This window comes from Panulirus ornatus, chromosome 50 (assembly GCF_036320965.1).
Source record: "Panulirus ornatus isolate Po-2019 chromosome 50, ASM3632096v1, whole genome shotgun sequence".
In the NCBI taxonomy this organism is placed as follows: Eukaryota; Metazoa; Arthropoda; class Malacostraca; order Decapoda; family Palinuridae; genus Panulirus; species Panulirus ornatus.
This window is the reverse complement of record NC_092273.1, coordinates 27,749,873-27,766,371: the sequence shown is the minus strand read 5'-3', so window position 1 is coordinate 27,766,371 and position 16,499 is coordinate 27,749,873. Positions and strand designations below refer to the sequence as shown.

The window sequence follows — 16,499 nt, the reverse complement described above, 5'->3', positions numbered from 1 at the left end:
ACATCTTTCTTGTTAAGTATCTTGCTTACTTTCATGATGTTTTCTGGTTGCTCTATCCAGATATCTCTTGAAGAACCATCGCTATCCACTTCATCAAACTTTTGTAACAAAGGCTGTAATCAGGTCACTCCTAACTCTTCTCTCATCCATGGTGGGATAATCTACAGCCTTTATCCTTTCCCTATAACTTAGCTATCTTAATCATGGTACCATCTTTGTTGCCCTTCTCTGGAATTTTTTCATAACTATGCTTCTTTATATATGGTAACCAAACTTGAGAGAAATATTCTAGTTTTGGCCTTATGTAGGATATGAACAGCTTGCTTATTATTTCTGTCTTGTCTCCTTTACTATTCTCGAACTCTCAAGTCCATATCACAAAAATCCCTGTAGCTCATTTCCTGCTAGATAACAATCATAATGAAGTCTTCTTTAACTTTGTCCCATCCTTATCACAGTACATTTGCTCAGGCCGAATTTCATCAACCATGTATCAGACTAACTCTGGGTCTGTATAGGTCCTTCATGTCCTTTGCATCATCTGCAAACATATTCAGGTAGTCATTTACATAGATCATGAAGAGTAGCAGTCCCAAGACAGAACTCTGAGGCACTACATTGGTAATCTCCACCCATTTGGAGAAGGTTTCTCAAACATGTCCTTTGTTCTCTTTCAATATCCATAGAGAAGTCTCCCCTTCATTCTTGCCAGGTACTCCAGCTTCTTTATATGCCTAAATAAAGGAAAGCATCAAATGCTTCCTGGCTGTCATGATACAAATGATGTACCCAGCTTTCCCTCTTCTCCAAGGCAGAGTTCACTCTCACAGAAATCCAACAGGTTTGTTACTCATGACCTTCTTTCCCCACATCCGTATTGCCTCTCACTTACGCAATTTCTCTTTGGTGGAAAGTCTTCCATCTACTTTCTGATTACTTTTCCAGTACCTTTGTGGAAAGTCTTCCATCTACTTTCTGATTACTTTTCCAGTACCTTTTGAGACCTCACTTGTCAAGGAAAATGCTAGGGTTCCGCAGCAGAAGGGAAGAAGAGATAACAAAGAACCATTACTGCGCTGCCAGTAAGACTAATGGGAAGCTATTATTGCAGGGATAAGCATAGCACAGATCCTGTATGAAAGGCAGTAGAAAATTGCATTAATTTCATCTCATGGGGCCCTTGTCAACAGAGAAAGAAATCTATATAACCTATGAGGCTGCTGGATTAGTAGACCGGACCTTTCAAATTGACAAGAAGATAAAGGAGCTGGTGTGGGATGCCACTGGTAAAGGGTGTTAACATGACAATGACAACAGGGGTTGAGGATGGTTAATAATCACCACTATGAAAGTGTCTTGAAGTCTTTCAGTTAACTCTAGAGGGTGACAGTTTAGAGTGCTCTTATAAGCTTCATGCTTCATATATGTTAAGTGAATGATTGAGACAGGGGTATAGAATCATGATACATCAATGATACAACGCTTTATTGGGTAAAGTACACAGATGCTGAACAGGTTAATGCGCTACTGGAGGTGCAAGAATGCTGCGAGAAGGCGGTGTCAGTAAGATAAAACAAGATGTTGGAGGCTGACTTGGCAGGAGTCTCATGGTGCTAGGGTAGGTGTAGGATGTGGTGAAGGTGTTGCATAGGAGGATATGGCTGCCAAGAATTGTGGAGCTTCCGCTGGAAGAGGACTTGGCGCATGCCATGGTCCTTTGTGTCACAGAGAGCCATAAGGTCATAGGTCGTGTAGTTCAAGCTGCTTCTCAAGAAGGGCGATGCCAATTTCCTGCTGTAGGTGGATGTCGAAGATGAGGAACCATAGAGACCTGCCAGGAAGATGAAATGTCAGGTGTCACATGGTGGATTGCTACTGACAGAGGAGGTGCCCCATGGGCCCTTCAGCCTGGAGTTAAATGGCCAAGACTTCAGGCACCACAGTAGTGCAACCGTTGTCCAAGGGAAGTCAACTAACCTGCTCTGGGTGAAACCCAGGTTCAGGAGGGTAGCCAGACTCGGATTACATGGATAATCCTTGGGAGGTGACAATGGCATTTTGGGAACTATCAAAGCCTCTAGACTGGCTGGAGAGAGTAGAGAAGCAGGCACATGATTAGTGACTGCCTGGCAATGGGGAAAGCACATGATGACAGGCAACAACCCAAAGAAGGTGGAACTTCTGTTATTAAAAGTCGAATGAGGCTGGTTATGGCCTCACTTCTTATGCCACCTTACCCTGGAGAGTTCAGTCAAGCTATGGGGCAACCACTGATTCCTCCTGGGATTTTGAGGCCAAGCAAGATTACACGTTGTGACTTGCCACCAGGTCAGGTCACTATCAACAGGGTAAGACTTTGTGGAGTGATTTCGGAAAAATGTTGCCAAATATATATATGTATATAAATATCTTTCTTACTTGATTGTCATTTCCTGCATTAGCAAGGCAGTGCCAGGAACACATGAAAAAAAGGCTACATTCCCTCATATCCATTCCCTGGCTGTCATGTGCAATGCACTGAAACCGAGAGCCACAACAAGCCTCTGCAGACCATTTTCCCATGACTGCTTCACATGCCTTGATTCAGTCCACTGACAGCACACTAACGCCTATTCACTGCATCGTTGCAATTCACTCTATCCTATGCACACTCTTTATCCTCCTTCATGTTCAAGTCCTGATCACTCAAAAAAATTTTTCACTTCATCCTGCCTTTTCCAATATGGTCCTCCCCTTTGCCTTGTCCCCTCTACTTCTAACACATATGTCCTCTTCGTCAACCTCCCCTCACTCATTCTCTCAGTATGGCCAAACCATTTCAGTACTCCCTCTTCAGCTCTCCCAACCACATCCTTCATATCACCAGTTTCTCTTACTCTTTTATCATTCACTCAAATCAGACTATCTCACACCCCATATTGTCCTTAAACACTTCATTTCCAACACATCCACAGGTATAGCCCATGCCTTACATCCATAAAACTTTGCTGGGACTACCATATCTACACATATACGCATGTTTACCCTCCTAGATAACAACCTCTCTCTCCACACATTCCTCAATGCATCCAGAACCTTTACCCCATCACTCACCTATGACTCACTTTTATGGTTCTATGTGCTGTCATGTCTGTTCCCAAGCATCAAAACTACTCCACTTCCTCTAAATTTTCACCATTTGAACACACATCTGCTCTGATAAATTTAATAATCTTGCTTTTGTTCACATTCAATTTCAGTTTCCTCCTTTTACACACTCTCCCAAACTCAAAATACCAACTTCAGCATCTTGTCACTTGAATCTACAGCTAATGCTGTGTCATCAGCAAACAACTGACACTTTCTTTACTTATAAGTTTCGTAGCTGCACATTACAGTAAATCCTATAATCTTACTGTTTACTGCTAATGTGATAGAACTGCCATTTTTAATTGAGGGTTAATCTGTATCAATACCCTTCACCTACACTCAATGTATATAAAATTTGTTGAAAATTCGCTAAATTCTCAAAGAATTCAAGTAACTTCACGAACCAAATACCCTATTACTCTTACACAACAAATACTCCATTACCAATCTTCACCAACACCAGCTTTCGTACCATTTCCATACAGAAGTAACTCAAAACATAATATTTCATTTACATTTACCACTGTGTAATGAGGTGCACTATATATGGATATGATTCTTATGTCATGAAAAGAGATAAAAGTGAATTCATGGTCATATGAGGGGCAGGCCTACTTTCAGGAGCATATCATTATCTCTTACATTTTAAGTGGAGGATAACATACACTTTTCTTTTAATTTTTGTTTGCTATTTCCCATGTCAGCGAGGTAGCTTCAGAAACAGACAAAGGAATGCCACATCCACTCACCTCCATTCTCTAGCTGTCTTGTGTAAAGCACCGAAACAACATACACATCATAAATACAATATAGCATGCTTTACTTTTCATTTAGAGATACAAACTGATAAAACATTGGTATTGCATAGTATGTTTCTTGGCTTTTACATTTTGGTATGAATATCAGACTGAAAAACCTCCACTAGGAATGTAACCACTGAATTCTGAGATAAAATGTGTTCCATTATCTACAATGTTTCTGATACATCATATTTTCCAGGAATGCATTTTCAATGGAATGCAGTAGTTAGGTGTATCTTACTGCAATATTTACAGGAGTGCTTATATTTTATACAGTATTACATAATAACCAAAAAATACACTCCCAAAGTTGCCTCCTCCAACAACAGGATGAATACATAATGTGAATATTTAAGTCTAATAATGTTTTTGTCCATGAATGGATAATCTAAAAACAAACAATGAGCTAAACAGTACAAACTAGAAGCCTATGTGGCAATTCAGATGTTATACTACAGTACTAAAACTGCATTTCAAAACTTCTAAAGGTTTGGTGTATAACTCATCTACATTAAAGTCACCGTGCATAAGGTCACCAAAAGAATGTTAATCAAGAATGACCATGCAATTAGGTCACCAAAAGAATGTTAATCAAGAATGAAGTTAGTTTTCTTGTTTCCCTAACACTTCTAAATGGCAAAAACAAAAATGCATACAAGACTTTGGTGGATTATGATTATCTTTAAGTAATATGAGATGCTACCAATGAAGTAAAAAATACGTGTATCATCTCAGAAGAACTTGGTAGTACAACCAAGCATAATTAGGAAACACTGTGTACATCACCACCACCAAACAATTCCTTTTAGATACAGTACTTAAACTCAGCACTACCATTCCTGAGCAAATTAGATTACTATTATCCATAATAGTGAGTATTCTGGCCTGCTTCCTTCCACATAATAATGTGCAGTATTCAAATACATGTTTAAGGCAATTCTCCACACCTTCCTATACCATTTATTCATCACTCTCAAGATATGTATGAATCTACTTCAGTGCTATACCACTAAAATACATAAGTAAAAAAAATTTCTTTATATATCCATTACTTTCACATGTATTTCTTAAATTCTATGGTGGGAACAGAAAACATGTAGGATGCAAATTACATCAGATTACTGTAATCCAGAAAAGCAAGTATTTCGAACCCACTTCCTTCCACAAAATGCTGTGTAGTATTCAAATACATGCTGAAGACAATTCTCGATACCTACGTACATCATCTATCCAATACTATGAATTCACTTCAACGTTATACCACTGACATACATAACATGTAAACATTTTGTTTTTCTTTATATATTCATTACTTTCAAATATATTTCTTTAATTCTATAATGGGAACAGAAAATCTGAAAGACACTCTCCAAAACCCTTCCTCCACTGTTCCTCAGAGGAACATACTGCCAAGTACAGTGGTTGTACCAATGGCATATGTAACATGCTACCTCATTTCTTTTTAATATCACTTTTATTTTCACTTGCATTCCTTCATTCTACAATGCAAAACACAAAGACTTTTTTGTCAATGTGATCAAGCAGATTGAAATTATCAACCATTTCTAGATTAAACAGAGCTATGTAGCTACAAAGACAGGTATTATGCATGTGCAGGTGACAGGCAAGTTGTAACCCTAAAATGCACCAAAATGCAGGGGGTCTTTTTAAAATCACTGTAAGATGGGGAGCGGAGTAGGCAGTTAAATATATGAAGTCCAATTTAGTAAAAGATAGCTAAACCATAGAGTTAGTTAACCAAACATTCAGTAAGCAATAATTGTACCACAAGAATTACAACCCACAACCTCTACTCTGTCTACTGCCTAAAAAATCTGGCAAACCATGTTACATACATGAGTTATGAATAATCAGTGGTAGCTAAAGTATAGGAGCTACTGAGTAATTGCCCCCATCATTGCACTGGTACATGTACAATACAGTTACACCTAAAGCTGTAAAAGCTATGCTAACCCTTGCCTAAAAATTACTTATTACCATCTCTGCACATAATACATAATTTCCAATTAAAAATGATGAAGGGCACTTAAATAATTCACACAAACTTTATACAAAAACACCAATTCAGCAGAAGACAGCCACACTGGAGCTCCATTACATAAACTGCCAGTGTGCCATACCAGATTCATATCATACAGTCCTCAGTTTGTAATTGGTAACAGTAGGCTGTAGTTTGCTCATTATTTTATATCACCATCACTAGGCTATTAATTTTTGTGAACCCATGGCAAAAGGTGAAATGCCTGCAAAATATAGATTTTCTTTTGTGTAAAACTATGATAAACAGATTAACAGCCTCTACAATTAAATGCACAGATAATCAAATGTGATAAAATTTAATGACTTTAATAAAAATGTTATAAATCACTGATACTTAAAAAAATGGCAGCATGGATTTTATGTTCATATGGTTAAGTAGTGATGGTAAACATGATTAACCAACTGTAATTTTCTGGTCATTACAAATGAGCTATCTGGAGTCCTAATCTACTTTGTCACAAGCCGCAAATCTGTATAATAATCAAAGCATCCTACATCAAACTTCTAGCAACCATCTCAAAATCAATTTAAGAAGCACTAAGCTTACTCTGATACAAGCCAGGAACCAGCTTGTACACAATGTCTTGAAGTGTTTTGTCTGGTCGGATGCTTAGCAGCGGTTTCGTCTTGTGCACCTGAACATCACATATTGGACAGAATTTGCTAGACTCTAAGTAACGCACAATGCAGGTCTTGCAAACTGAAAAGGAGAGAGAGAGAGAATTAATTAAAAAGAAATAAAAAAGATAATAAACATTTACCTTAAGTATTCATACAAGTTTTTTCTATATAGTCTAACTCTCCTTTCTCAAGCTAACTACAACTCTGTCATGTTTATCTTATACTGTTCCTAATAATACATGAACATGAGACCAGTGCAAATGAAATTAAATCAACTTTTACAGTAATGATGTTTTGTGTCACTTTGGACAAATAACAAAATAAGTACTCCCAATATTTGTGTGATGAAATAAAAAAGGAAGTTTTGAACAATGAAAAAACTTCCTGCATGCAGTTTCTGTGCCCTTTTTGGCTAGAAATTTTGGTTGATTCTGCTATACATCAGTTTTTTGAGAAATGTGGAAATTGATGATAATAATATATTATAAAAAGAAGAACAGGAGCTGGGTGGTTCACAAGGTCTCTGTAAGGATACTACACTGAAAAGTTTCCAAATGTTTGGAATTCTGTCATGCAACAGGAGCATCTGAAGATACCCATAAGTGTTTGAACTGCATTTGGTCCAGTTTGTTATATAGAAATTTGGTATGTTGTCAGGGTCTGTTGAAGAAGGCCTCATGTGTTTAACCAATCCAGGCAACAGCGGTCAATATTAATAAACATCAAAACGTCTAACTTCACCTCCAAGCAAGTGCTATTCATTCTTTTATTCCTGATAGAAGTACAAGACTGACTTTGGCACTTTTCACTCATAGTTGTCAATAGTTTGAAGAGGTAATGAAACAATAATACAATGTAAAAATGTGGTGTGTGTTAATTCCATATAGCCACATTAGTCATACTGCCCATCTAGATGGAAGTTGTCACTCGGGGGCAAACAATTCCTCACCAGATTGACTCCCTGGTATTGCTTTGCAGTCTTTAAAACTTTAATAATTTTGTGAAATACCAAATTGTATAATAATAATAATAATAATAATAATAATAATAATAATAATAATAATATTTTTTTTTTTTTTTTTTTTTTTGCTTTGTCGCTGTCTCTCGCGTTTGCGAGGTAGCGCAAGGAAACAGACGAAAGAAATGGCCCAACCCACCCCCATACACATGTATATACATACGTCCACACACGCAAATATACATACCTACACAGCTTTCCATGGTTTACCCCAGACGCTTCACATGCCCTGATTCAATCCACTGACAGCACGTCAACCCCGGTATACCACATCGCTCCAATTCACTCTATTCCTTGCCCTCCTTTCACCCTCCTGCATGTTCAGGCCCCGATCACACAAAATCTTTTTCACTCCATCTTTCCACCTCCAATTTGGTCTCCCTCTTCTCCTCGTTCCCTCCACCTCCGACACATATATCCTCTTGGTCAATCTTTCCTCACTCATTCTCTCCATGTGCCCAAACCATTTCAAAACACCCTCTTCTGCTCTCTCAACCACGCTCTTTTTATTTCCACACATCTCTCTTACCCTTACGTTACTTACTCGATCAAACCACCTCACACCACACATTGTCCTCAAACATCTCATTTCCAGCACATCCATCCTCCTGCACACAACTCTATCCATAGCCCAAGCCTCGCAACCATACAACATAGTTGGAACCACTATTCCTTCAAACATACCCATTTTTGCTTTCCGAGATAATGTTCTCGACTTCCACACATTCTTCAAGGCTCCCAGAATTTTCGCCCCCTCCCCCATCCTATGATCCACTGCCGCTTCCATGGTTCCATCCGCTGCCAGATCCACTCCCAGATATCTAAAACACTTCACTTCCTCCAGTTTTTCTCCATTCAAACTCACCTCCCAATTGACTTGACCCTCAACCCTACTGTACCTAATAACCTTGCTCTTATTCACATTTACTCTTAACTTTCTTCTTTCACACACTTTACCAAACTCAGTCACCAGCTTCTGCAGTTTCTCATATGAATCAGCCACCAGCGCTGTATCATCAGCGAACAACAACTGACTCACTTCCCAAGCTCTCTCATCCCCAACAGACTTCATACTTGCCCCTCTTTCCAAAACTCTTGCATTCACCTCCCTAACAACCCCATCCATAAACAAATAATAATAATAATAATAATAATAATAATAATAATAATAATAATAATAATAATAAAAATAATAATAATAATACTAATAATAATGAACAGGACAGAGGTGAATTTGTTCTTCGGAGGAGGGTGGATGTGTCGGAAATGAGATGTTTGAGGACAATATGTGGTGTGAGGTAGTGTGATCGAGTAAGTAATGAAAAGGTAAGAGGGATTGTGGTAATAAAAAGTGTGTGGTTGAGAAAGCAGAAGAGGGTGTGTTGAAATGGTTTGGTCACATGGAGAGAATGAGTGAGGAAAGATTGACAAAGAGGATATATGTGTCAGAGGTGGAGGGAACAAGGAGAAGTGGGAGACCAAATTATAGATGAAAAAATGGAGTGAAAAAGATTTTGAGTGATAAGGGCCTGAACATACAGGAGGGTGAAAGGCATGCAAGGAATAGAGTGAAATGGAACGATGTGGCATACCGGGGTCGATGTGCTGTCAACGGACTGAACCAGGGCATGTGAGGTGTCTGGGGTAAACCATGGAAAGTTTTGTGGGGCCTGGATGTGGAAAGGGGGCTGTGGTTTCAGTGCATTATATATGACAGCTACAGACTGAGTGTGAACGAAATTGGCCTTTGTTGTCTTTTCCCAGAGCTACCTTGCGCGCATGTGGGGTGAGAGGAGTGTCATTGCATGTGTGCCGGGGTAGCGACGGGAATGAATAAAGGCAGCAAGTATGAATTATGTACATGTGTGTATATGTATGTGTCTGTGTATGTGTATATATGTATACGTTGAAATGTATAGGTATGTATATGAAGGTGTGTGGGCATGTATGTATATACACGTGTATGTGGGTGGGTTGGGCTGTTCTTTCGTCTGTTTCCTTGCACTACCTCGCTAACATGGGAGACAGCAACAAAGTTTAATAAAAAACAAAAAAAATTGATATTTTAGTTATTTAAAAAGCATGAGAGAGAAGCAAAGCCATGTGTATTCTTAAAAGTGGTCCTGCCACTACCACGTCTCAAATCAAGCAAGGTACTAACAGGAATGGAGGCACTCGACGATAGTGGTAGCGTCTACATAATACCCTCCACATAAAATGCAGAGGAGATTCGGATGAAGCTCCGTTACTCGGAGCCGACGCAGCCCACTCATCCCGCAACCTGAAATCGGGTGGAATTACTCTACCTAAGAACACATGCAATTTTTCACATATCTGATAAATAAACTGTAAGCATATTTGTTGCCCAAAGATCCATTCCTCAATTCCTAAAAACTAAGAATCATAAAAAAATACCTATGCAGCTTCTTCACTTCATACCTGTCTGTTATTTCCCACAGCAACAGGAACAAACAACTGAACCTTTGGGGAAAATCATTGACTTAGCCGCTTCCTCTGTTCCTTCTTTTGGAGATTAATAATAAAATGGGAGGATTTACAGAAACTGATCCTGCCCCTCTTAATTATCTTCTGTGACATGCAAGAGATACATAAGTCGTATTCCTTCTTATCCCCACAGACTCACAATTATTTCTGACAAATGATTGTTCGAAATAACATTTCAAGGCTTTATCTGATGTTAAATGCAAAAGTCTACATCCATAAGAAATGGCCATCATTACTGACACCCACAGCAGGATGCCAATTTAAGTGCAATCCAACTTATAATTAAGACTCAGAGTTTGAAACGTTTGGTAAAGTAGGTCTTCACTAGACCCTCCAAAAAATATAAAATCTGTCTGGCCCCACTACTATACCTTTGAATATTCTGGGATGAAAATTCAACAGAGACTTCACCTACAATCTGAAGAACCTTAAACATTCAATCCTTGACTTCTTACATAATGCCATCTAATGATGAAGGACTGGGCTCTGATGAGTAAAACTGCAAGTTATGAGCAAGAAATACACATTCAATAGCTCCAACAACAGCGTACAAAAATACATAAAAACTAGTACCCTGGTTAGGATTATTTTTCCAAGCAAAACTTCATTGATATCTACAATTCACTGCCAATACTTCAACATCCTTACCTTATTCTGGATGAAACAGTCATGATATTGATACAAAAAATTCATGAAACTGCTCTCCCTGATCTGGATAGGCCCGTTTGAACACCAACTCTGATGTAGCTTGTGGTCCTTCTGCAACATCTGCTGGCAATCAAAATGGAAAATTATACTTTTCCAGTTATTCTTAATGCTGCTACATAATTCAAAACAAAATACTGCCTTCTTAAATGAGCATGATTTATGAATAACGCAATGATTTGGTGCCTCATGCCAGACAACTGTAGAGTTCTTGAATATTGCAATACACTGCTCTAAAAGCTACACTCTCTCTATCCTCATCACTCAAGAACACATACAGGTATCATAACAATGAATTAAAAAAAAAATATATAATACAAGCATTCTAAAGTTATGATTTTGAGTCTTCTCACCCACACTCAATTCAAACCTAGGACACAAAAGGTAACCTTTGTATATTTTGTGGATCATTGTTTTTTCAGGTTACAATAATACATTTTAATGACCCATCATCCCTACACCTTGTAAACAGATGACCTACTGCAATATTCTTCAAGAAAGCCAAGAATCATCTACTGTACTAACTAGCTCTGAGAACTGGCTACTTATGTTTGAAGTGTTTCATACACTTCACTGTGATTAATCAAATCCTGCAAAGGACTAATTCATATCATCCTCTGTACTGAACATCATCAAACTGGGTATTGATAGTATAATACAGAAACTGAGGGATTAATGTAGAAGCAAGTAATAATCATTCTAAAAAAATCAACAGAACCCACGCATACTTCATCAAACCTCCCTTGCAATCACGATTCATCTAGATGTTATATTTACAGTAGTTTAGAAGTGCTCTGTGTCCCAATTTGCTTCAAAAATTGTGTTCAGCAATAATGGAGTAATATCTAGAGAAACCATCAGCAGGCACATAGTATAATCTATCAAATCAGATTTAACTAAATGATAATACGACAATGTTTGGGATTAACTAGTCATATAAAAGCGTGTACAGTTACACACTTACAAAACATCAACAAAACCTATAAAACGTCACCATGATGTTTAAATGATGGTAGAAATATATTAACATGATGTTCATGTCCTACAAGGGTTTACACAGACCCTCGCTATCATCAGTTTTCAACTTTAGTACTCAATATTAAGAAAAATTTTGACAACTAGACATTAGGTCAGAGTTTCATATGTTCTGTTGATGCTCTAAAAGTGCATTTACTTACTTTTACAATGATGAACTTCACAGCTTCCCTGATATCCTACTCCTGCCTTATCCTTATCCAAGTTCATTCAATATGAAAAATAACATATACAAGTCCTCTGCAGGTATTTCAGTAATAAAAAAAAAAACTACAAAAACACATTTAAAACAGTGGTTCCCAACCTGAGCATTTCTGAAATTGTAAGGTGTTAACACTTTTTTTTTTTTTTTTTACAAAATGTAGAGATGCATGATAGAAATGAAGGTCAGAATTGTTCAAAAGAATCAAAAATAATTCCAACTAAACCAAACCTAACCTAATATTCACTGGATGTCTAAAACCGTAATAATGCCAATTTCAGTGTTTGACTTGAAAATATTTAAAACACTAAAAAACTTTAATTCACTTTACGGTTATAATACTAATTTCTGTGCTTGATTTGAAAATATGAATATAGAAAGAAGCATTATCTTTTTTAACAAATACATACCAACTTTCCATCCACTGACCTCAACACAACATTAGACCAACAGCTGGGAGGCCAAAGTGATTCTTTAGCCCTGTATTGAGATTCTGTTTCAAAATGAGTTATGTAATACTGTCTTATAAAAAGTATTTACAAAATGTAGAGATGTGTGATAGAAATGAAGGTCAGAATTGTTCAAAAGAATCAAGAACAATTCTAACTAAACCAAACCTAACCTAATATTCACTGGATGTCTAAAACCGTAATAATACCAATTTCGGTGTTTGATTTGAAGATATTTAAAACATTAAAAAGCTTTAATTCATTTTATAGTTATAATACCAATTTCTGTGCTTGATTTGAAAATATAAAAATATAAAGAAGCATTATTTTTTTATCAATACATATCAGCTTTCCATCCACTGACCTCAACGCAACACCAGACCAACAGCTGGGAGGCCAAAGTAATTCTTTTGCCCTATATTTAGATTCTGTTTCAAAATGAGTTATGTAAAACTGTCTTACAAAAAGTATCTGAATAAAAAAACATTTTATAGTACCTCTTTTCTGATAAAATCATTATGATTTTCTACATTTTAGAAATATTGCAGAACCATTATCATATAATTCATAAATCTAATGTAAAAAAATTTACAGTTCAATTAAAAGCATTTGACTCATCCCAGTCTTGTGCAGCGGTGGCACGAATATATCGAGAGGTGCAGTCTGGGTTAATCGTTCAAAATAAGGCATTCTTAATGTCAATTTTGTTTTATGAGAAGAATATCAGCAATCACTGCTTCTTGAAAGGGGGCACTGGATGAAGAAAGGTTGGGCAAAACCATTTGAAAACATCAATAGTAATCGTAAGTGAATATATATAAATATATATAAAATTGTCCTCTCGAACATCCACCTGGGAACTGGGTTTTTGGGTGGAGAAAATTACAAAATGTAGTGATGTGTGATAGAAATGAAGGTCAGAATTGTTCAAAAGAATCAAAAATAATTCTAACTAAACCAAACCTAACCTAATATTCTCTGGATGTCTAAAACCATAATAATACCAATTTCAGTGCTTGACTTGAAAATATTTAAAACATTAAAAAGTTTTAATTCATTTTACGGGCATGATACCAATTTCTGTGCTTGATTTGAAAATATAAAATAGAAAGAAGCACTATCTTTTTTTAACAAATACATATCAGCTTTCCATCCACTGCCCTATATTCAGATTCTGTTTCAAAATGAGTTACGTAATACTGTCTTATAAAAAGTATTTGAATAAAAAAATACTTTATAATACCTCTTTCCTGATAAAATCATTTTGATTTTCTATATTTCAGAAATGTTGCAAAACCATTATCGAATCAATCATAAATCCAATGTAAACAAAATTTTACAGTTCAAAGCATTTGACTCTCATCCCATTCTTGTAGGGTGGTGAAAAGAATATATTGAGGGGTGCACAGTCTGGGTAAATCGTTCAAAATAAGGCATTCTTAATGTTGACTTTGATTTATGAGAAGAATATCAGCAACCATTGCTTCCTGAAAGGGGGCACTGGATCAAGAATGGTTGGGAAAAACCATTTGAAAACATCAATAGTAATCCTAAGTGAATATATATATATATATATATATATATATATATATATATATATATATATATATATATATATATATATTATATATATATATATATATATATATATATATATATATATATATATATATATATATATATATATCAATAGTAATCCTAAGTGAATATATATATATATATATATATATATATATATATATATATATATATATATATATATATATATATTATCCCTGGGGATAGGGGATTAAGAATACTTCCCACGTATTCCCTGCGTGTCGTAGAAGGCGACTAAAAGGGGAGGGAGCGGGGGGCTGGAAATCCTCCCCTCTCGTTTTTTTTTTTTTTTTTTTTTTTTTTTTTCTCCAAAAGAAGGAACAGAGAATTGGGCCAGGTGAGGATATTCCCTCAAAGGCCCAGTCCTCTGTTCTTGGTGCTACCTCGCTGACGCGGGAAGTGGCGAATAGTTTAAAAGAAAAAGAAAAATATATATATATATATATATATATTATATATATATAAATATATATATATATATATATATATATATATATATATATATAGATATATATATAGATATATATATATATATATATATATATATATATATATATATATATATATATACTCTATATATTAGTTTGCCAAAAAACTCGACATATCAAATATAATTTCGATGCAATGCAATACTACAATAAACTTCTCCAATTACTGTCACAATATACCAATTACACTCAGGAAAATTCACAACCTGCACAACACTAATGTCATCCAAGAGACAACACACAGCGAGATGCCAAGAGATCTCCGCAGGAAATGAATGTTGGTATATTTCATCTAACCTTTCACCTAAAAGGTTTGTTTTTTAGAGGTTCTGTTTATAATCTACAAGTCTATTACCAACTCTAACATTCCTCAACCTTACATTTTCCCTGATATCCATAACCTCTAATACATTTTCCCTAATATCCATAACCTCTAATCGCCTTTATCAATATCTTTCAATATTATGCACTGTTCACACAAATGCTCAGTCAACAACCCTAGCTATAATGAAGTAATATCTTGGACAATTACCTATATAGATAATTGTAATCTTACGTTACAGGAAACTCAATAAAAGGTGTACTTACCTTATTAAGGTGTGTAAAGTACTGCAATTGGTGGTGGGAAGTGATAAATGGGGCAGCATCAGGGATGATGCATACCCATGATGGCTTTCTAATCATAGCACTCATAAAAGTATTTCTGGGTACCATCATATCAACTTCACGGTCAAGATCCTACAACACATGCAGTACTTTCCATCCTTCAACAGTTTCTAGTGATAAACTATCTTTCTTGACACTAACTGAAACCATTAACTTTCAAAACAGTATACAAGTGACATCACTGCCATCCAACAACATGAAATAAAATGTTACCATATCAACTATCAAGTGTTTACGATGTATAATCTCTGATGAACGATATAATTCCTGATGTCCTGAAAGTATGGAATTAGCTATGATTCATAGAGTCGAACCACGTGTCGTTTTGGTCGAAAATCCTATACGGTAACGTGCTCGCAGATCCAAAATGTCAGTTTAAAATACTGGTAGTATTTGATTCTTGGGTGAAGGGAAATCTATCAAGGTCAAATGGTTTTCTTCCTTTATTAGTAGTGCAACACAGTTTTGCAGTCACTTCATTCTACTTATTCATAATGTCAGTTACTACACTAAGATTTACAACACACGAAAAAACTTTCAACTCCATCACTTTCATATTCAAACCTGACAGGTCATTTTCTAATTGTTACCAACGTCATTTCCAGTTTGACTACATTTTTACTTATTCAACGACATAAGTAACTGCACAGAAGTATATCACAGTCACTTTCACTTTAATGATGGCAAATGCACCTATTTATGCATTCCGTCAATACGCATTTTGCAACGAACATGGCTGAATGCACCTGGCACTGAGCTCATTCTGACAAAAACATTCACATTATTTCACTTGTCATGGAATAAATCCTCGTGGACAGCCATTTCCGTGGCGCCTGCTCACCTGTAGCATCTCTTGGTCACATAATGAAGGTGTTTAAAGGCGACTAAGCGAGCTGGCCGGCCACAAAATGGGTAGAGCCGTCAACAAGTGTCGCACTCCACCCCCGCCATGTTTGTTGCTCACTAAGGGTAGGGTGTGCAGCTTTACAATCTTGCCATCCCTCCTCCCTCCCACTACTATATTTCTTGTTACCATCTGTTTCCCTAATTTTATATTTTATCTTACTTGATTTACTCTCTACTCTCATCACGGTGAGAATCGTTCTTCTTCTATAACTTTTCCATCGACTGTTGAGTTATTCGTGTTTATTTCCTTGGCCATTTTTTCTTCCCACATATTTTTTTTTTTATATCAACGTTCGCCAGCAATGACAGGACGCG

The 16,499-nt window shown here is 36.4% G+C and overlaps 1 protein-coding gene across 4 annotated transcripts in view; it reads right to left on the bottom strand.

The window, feature by feature from the left end:
- Window positions 1-16,270, bottom strand: part of LOC139764690 (uncharacterized) — a 43,461-nt gene extending 27,191 nt beyond the window's left edge. The window contains exons 1-5 of one of the 4 annotated variants that reach the window (XM_071691574.1): window positions 16,120-16,267; window positions 15,201-15,553; window positions 10,783-10,902; window positions 9,791-9,910; window positions 6,538-6,690 (exon numbers count right to left, since the gene is read on the bottom strand). In XM_071691574.1, coding sequence (XP_071547675.1) covers window positions 6,538-6,690; window positions 9,791-9,902 — 265 coding nt within the window. In that variant the 5' untranslated portion in view covers window positions 9,903-9,910; window positions 10,783-10,902; window positions 15,201-15,553; window positions 16,120-16,267. Of the gene's footprint in view, window positions 1-6,537; window positions 6,691-9,790; window positions 9,911-10,782; window positions 10,906-15,200 lie in introns of all 4 variants that reach the window. The other 3 variants (XM_071691577.1, XM_071691576.1, XM_071691575.1) reach the window with 3 other exon arrangements.
- Window positions 16,271-16,499: the final 229 nt, after the last annotated feature.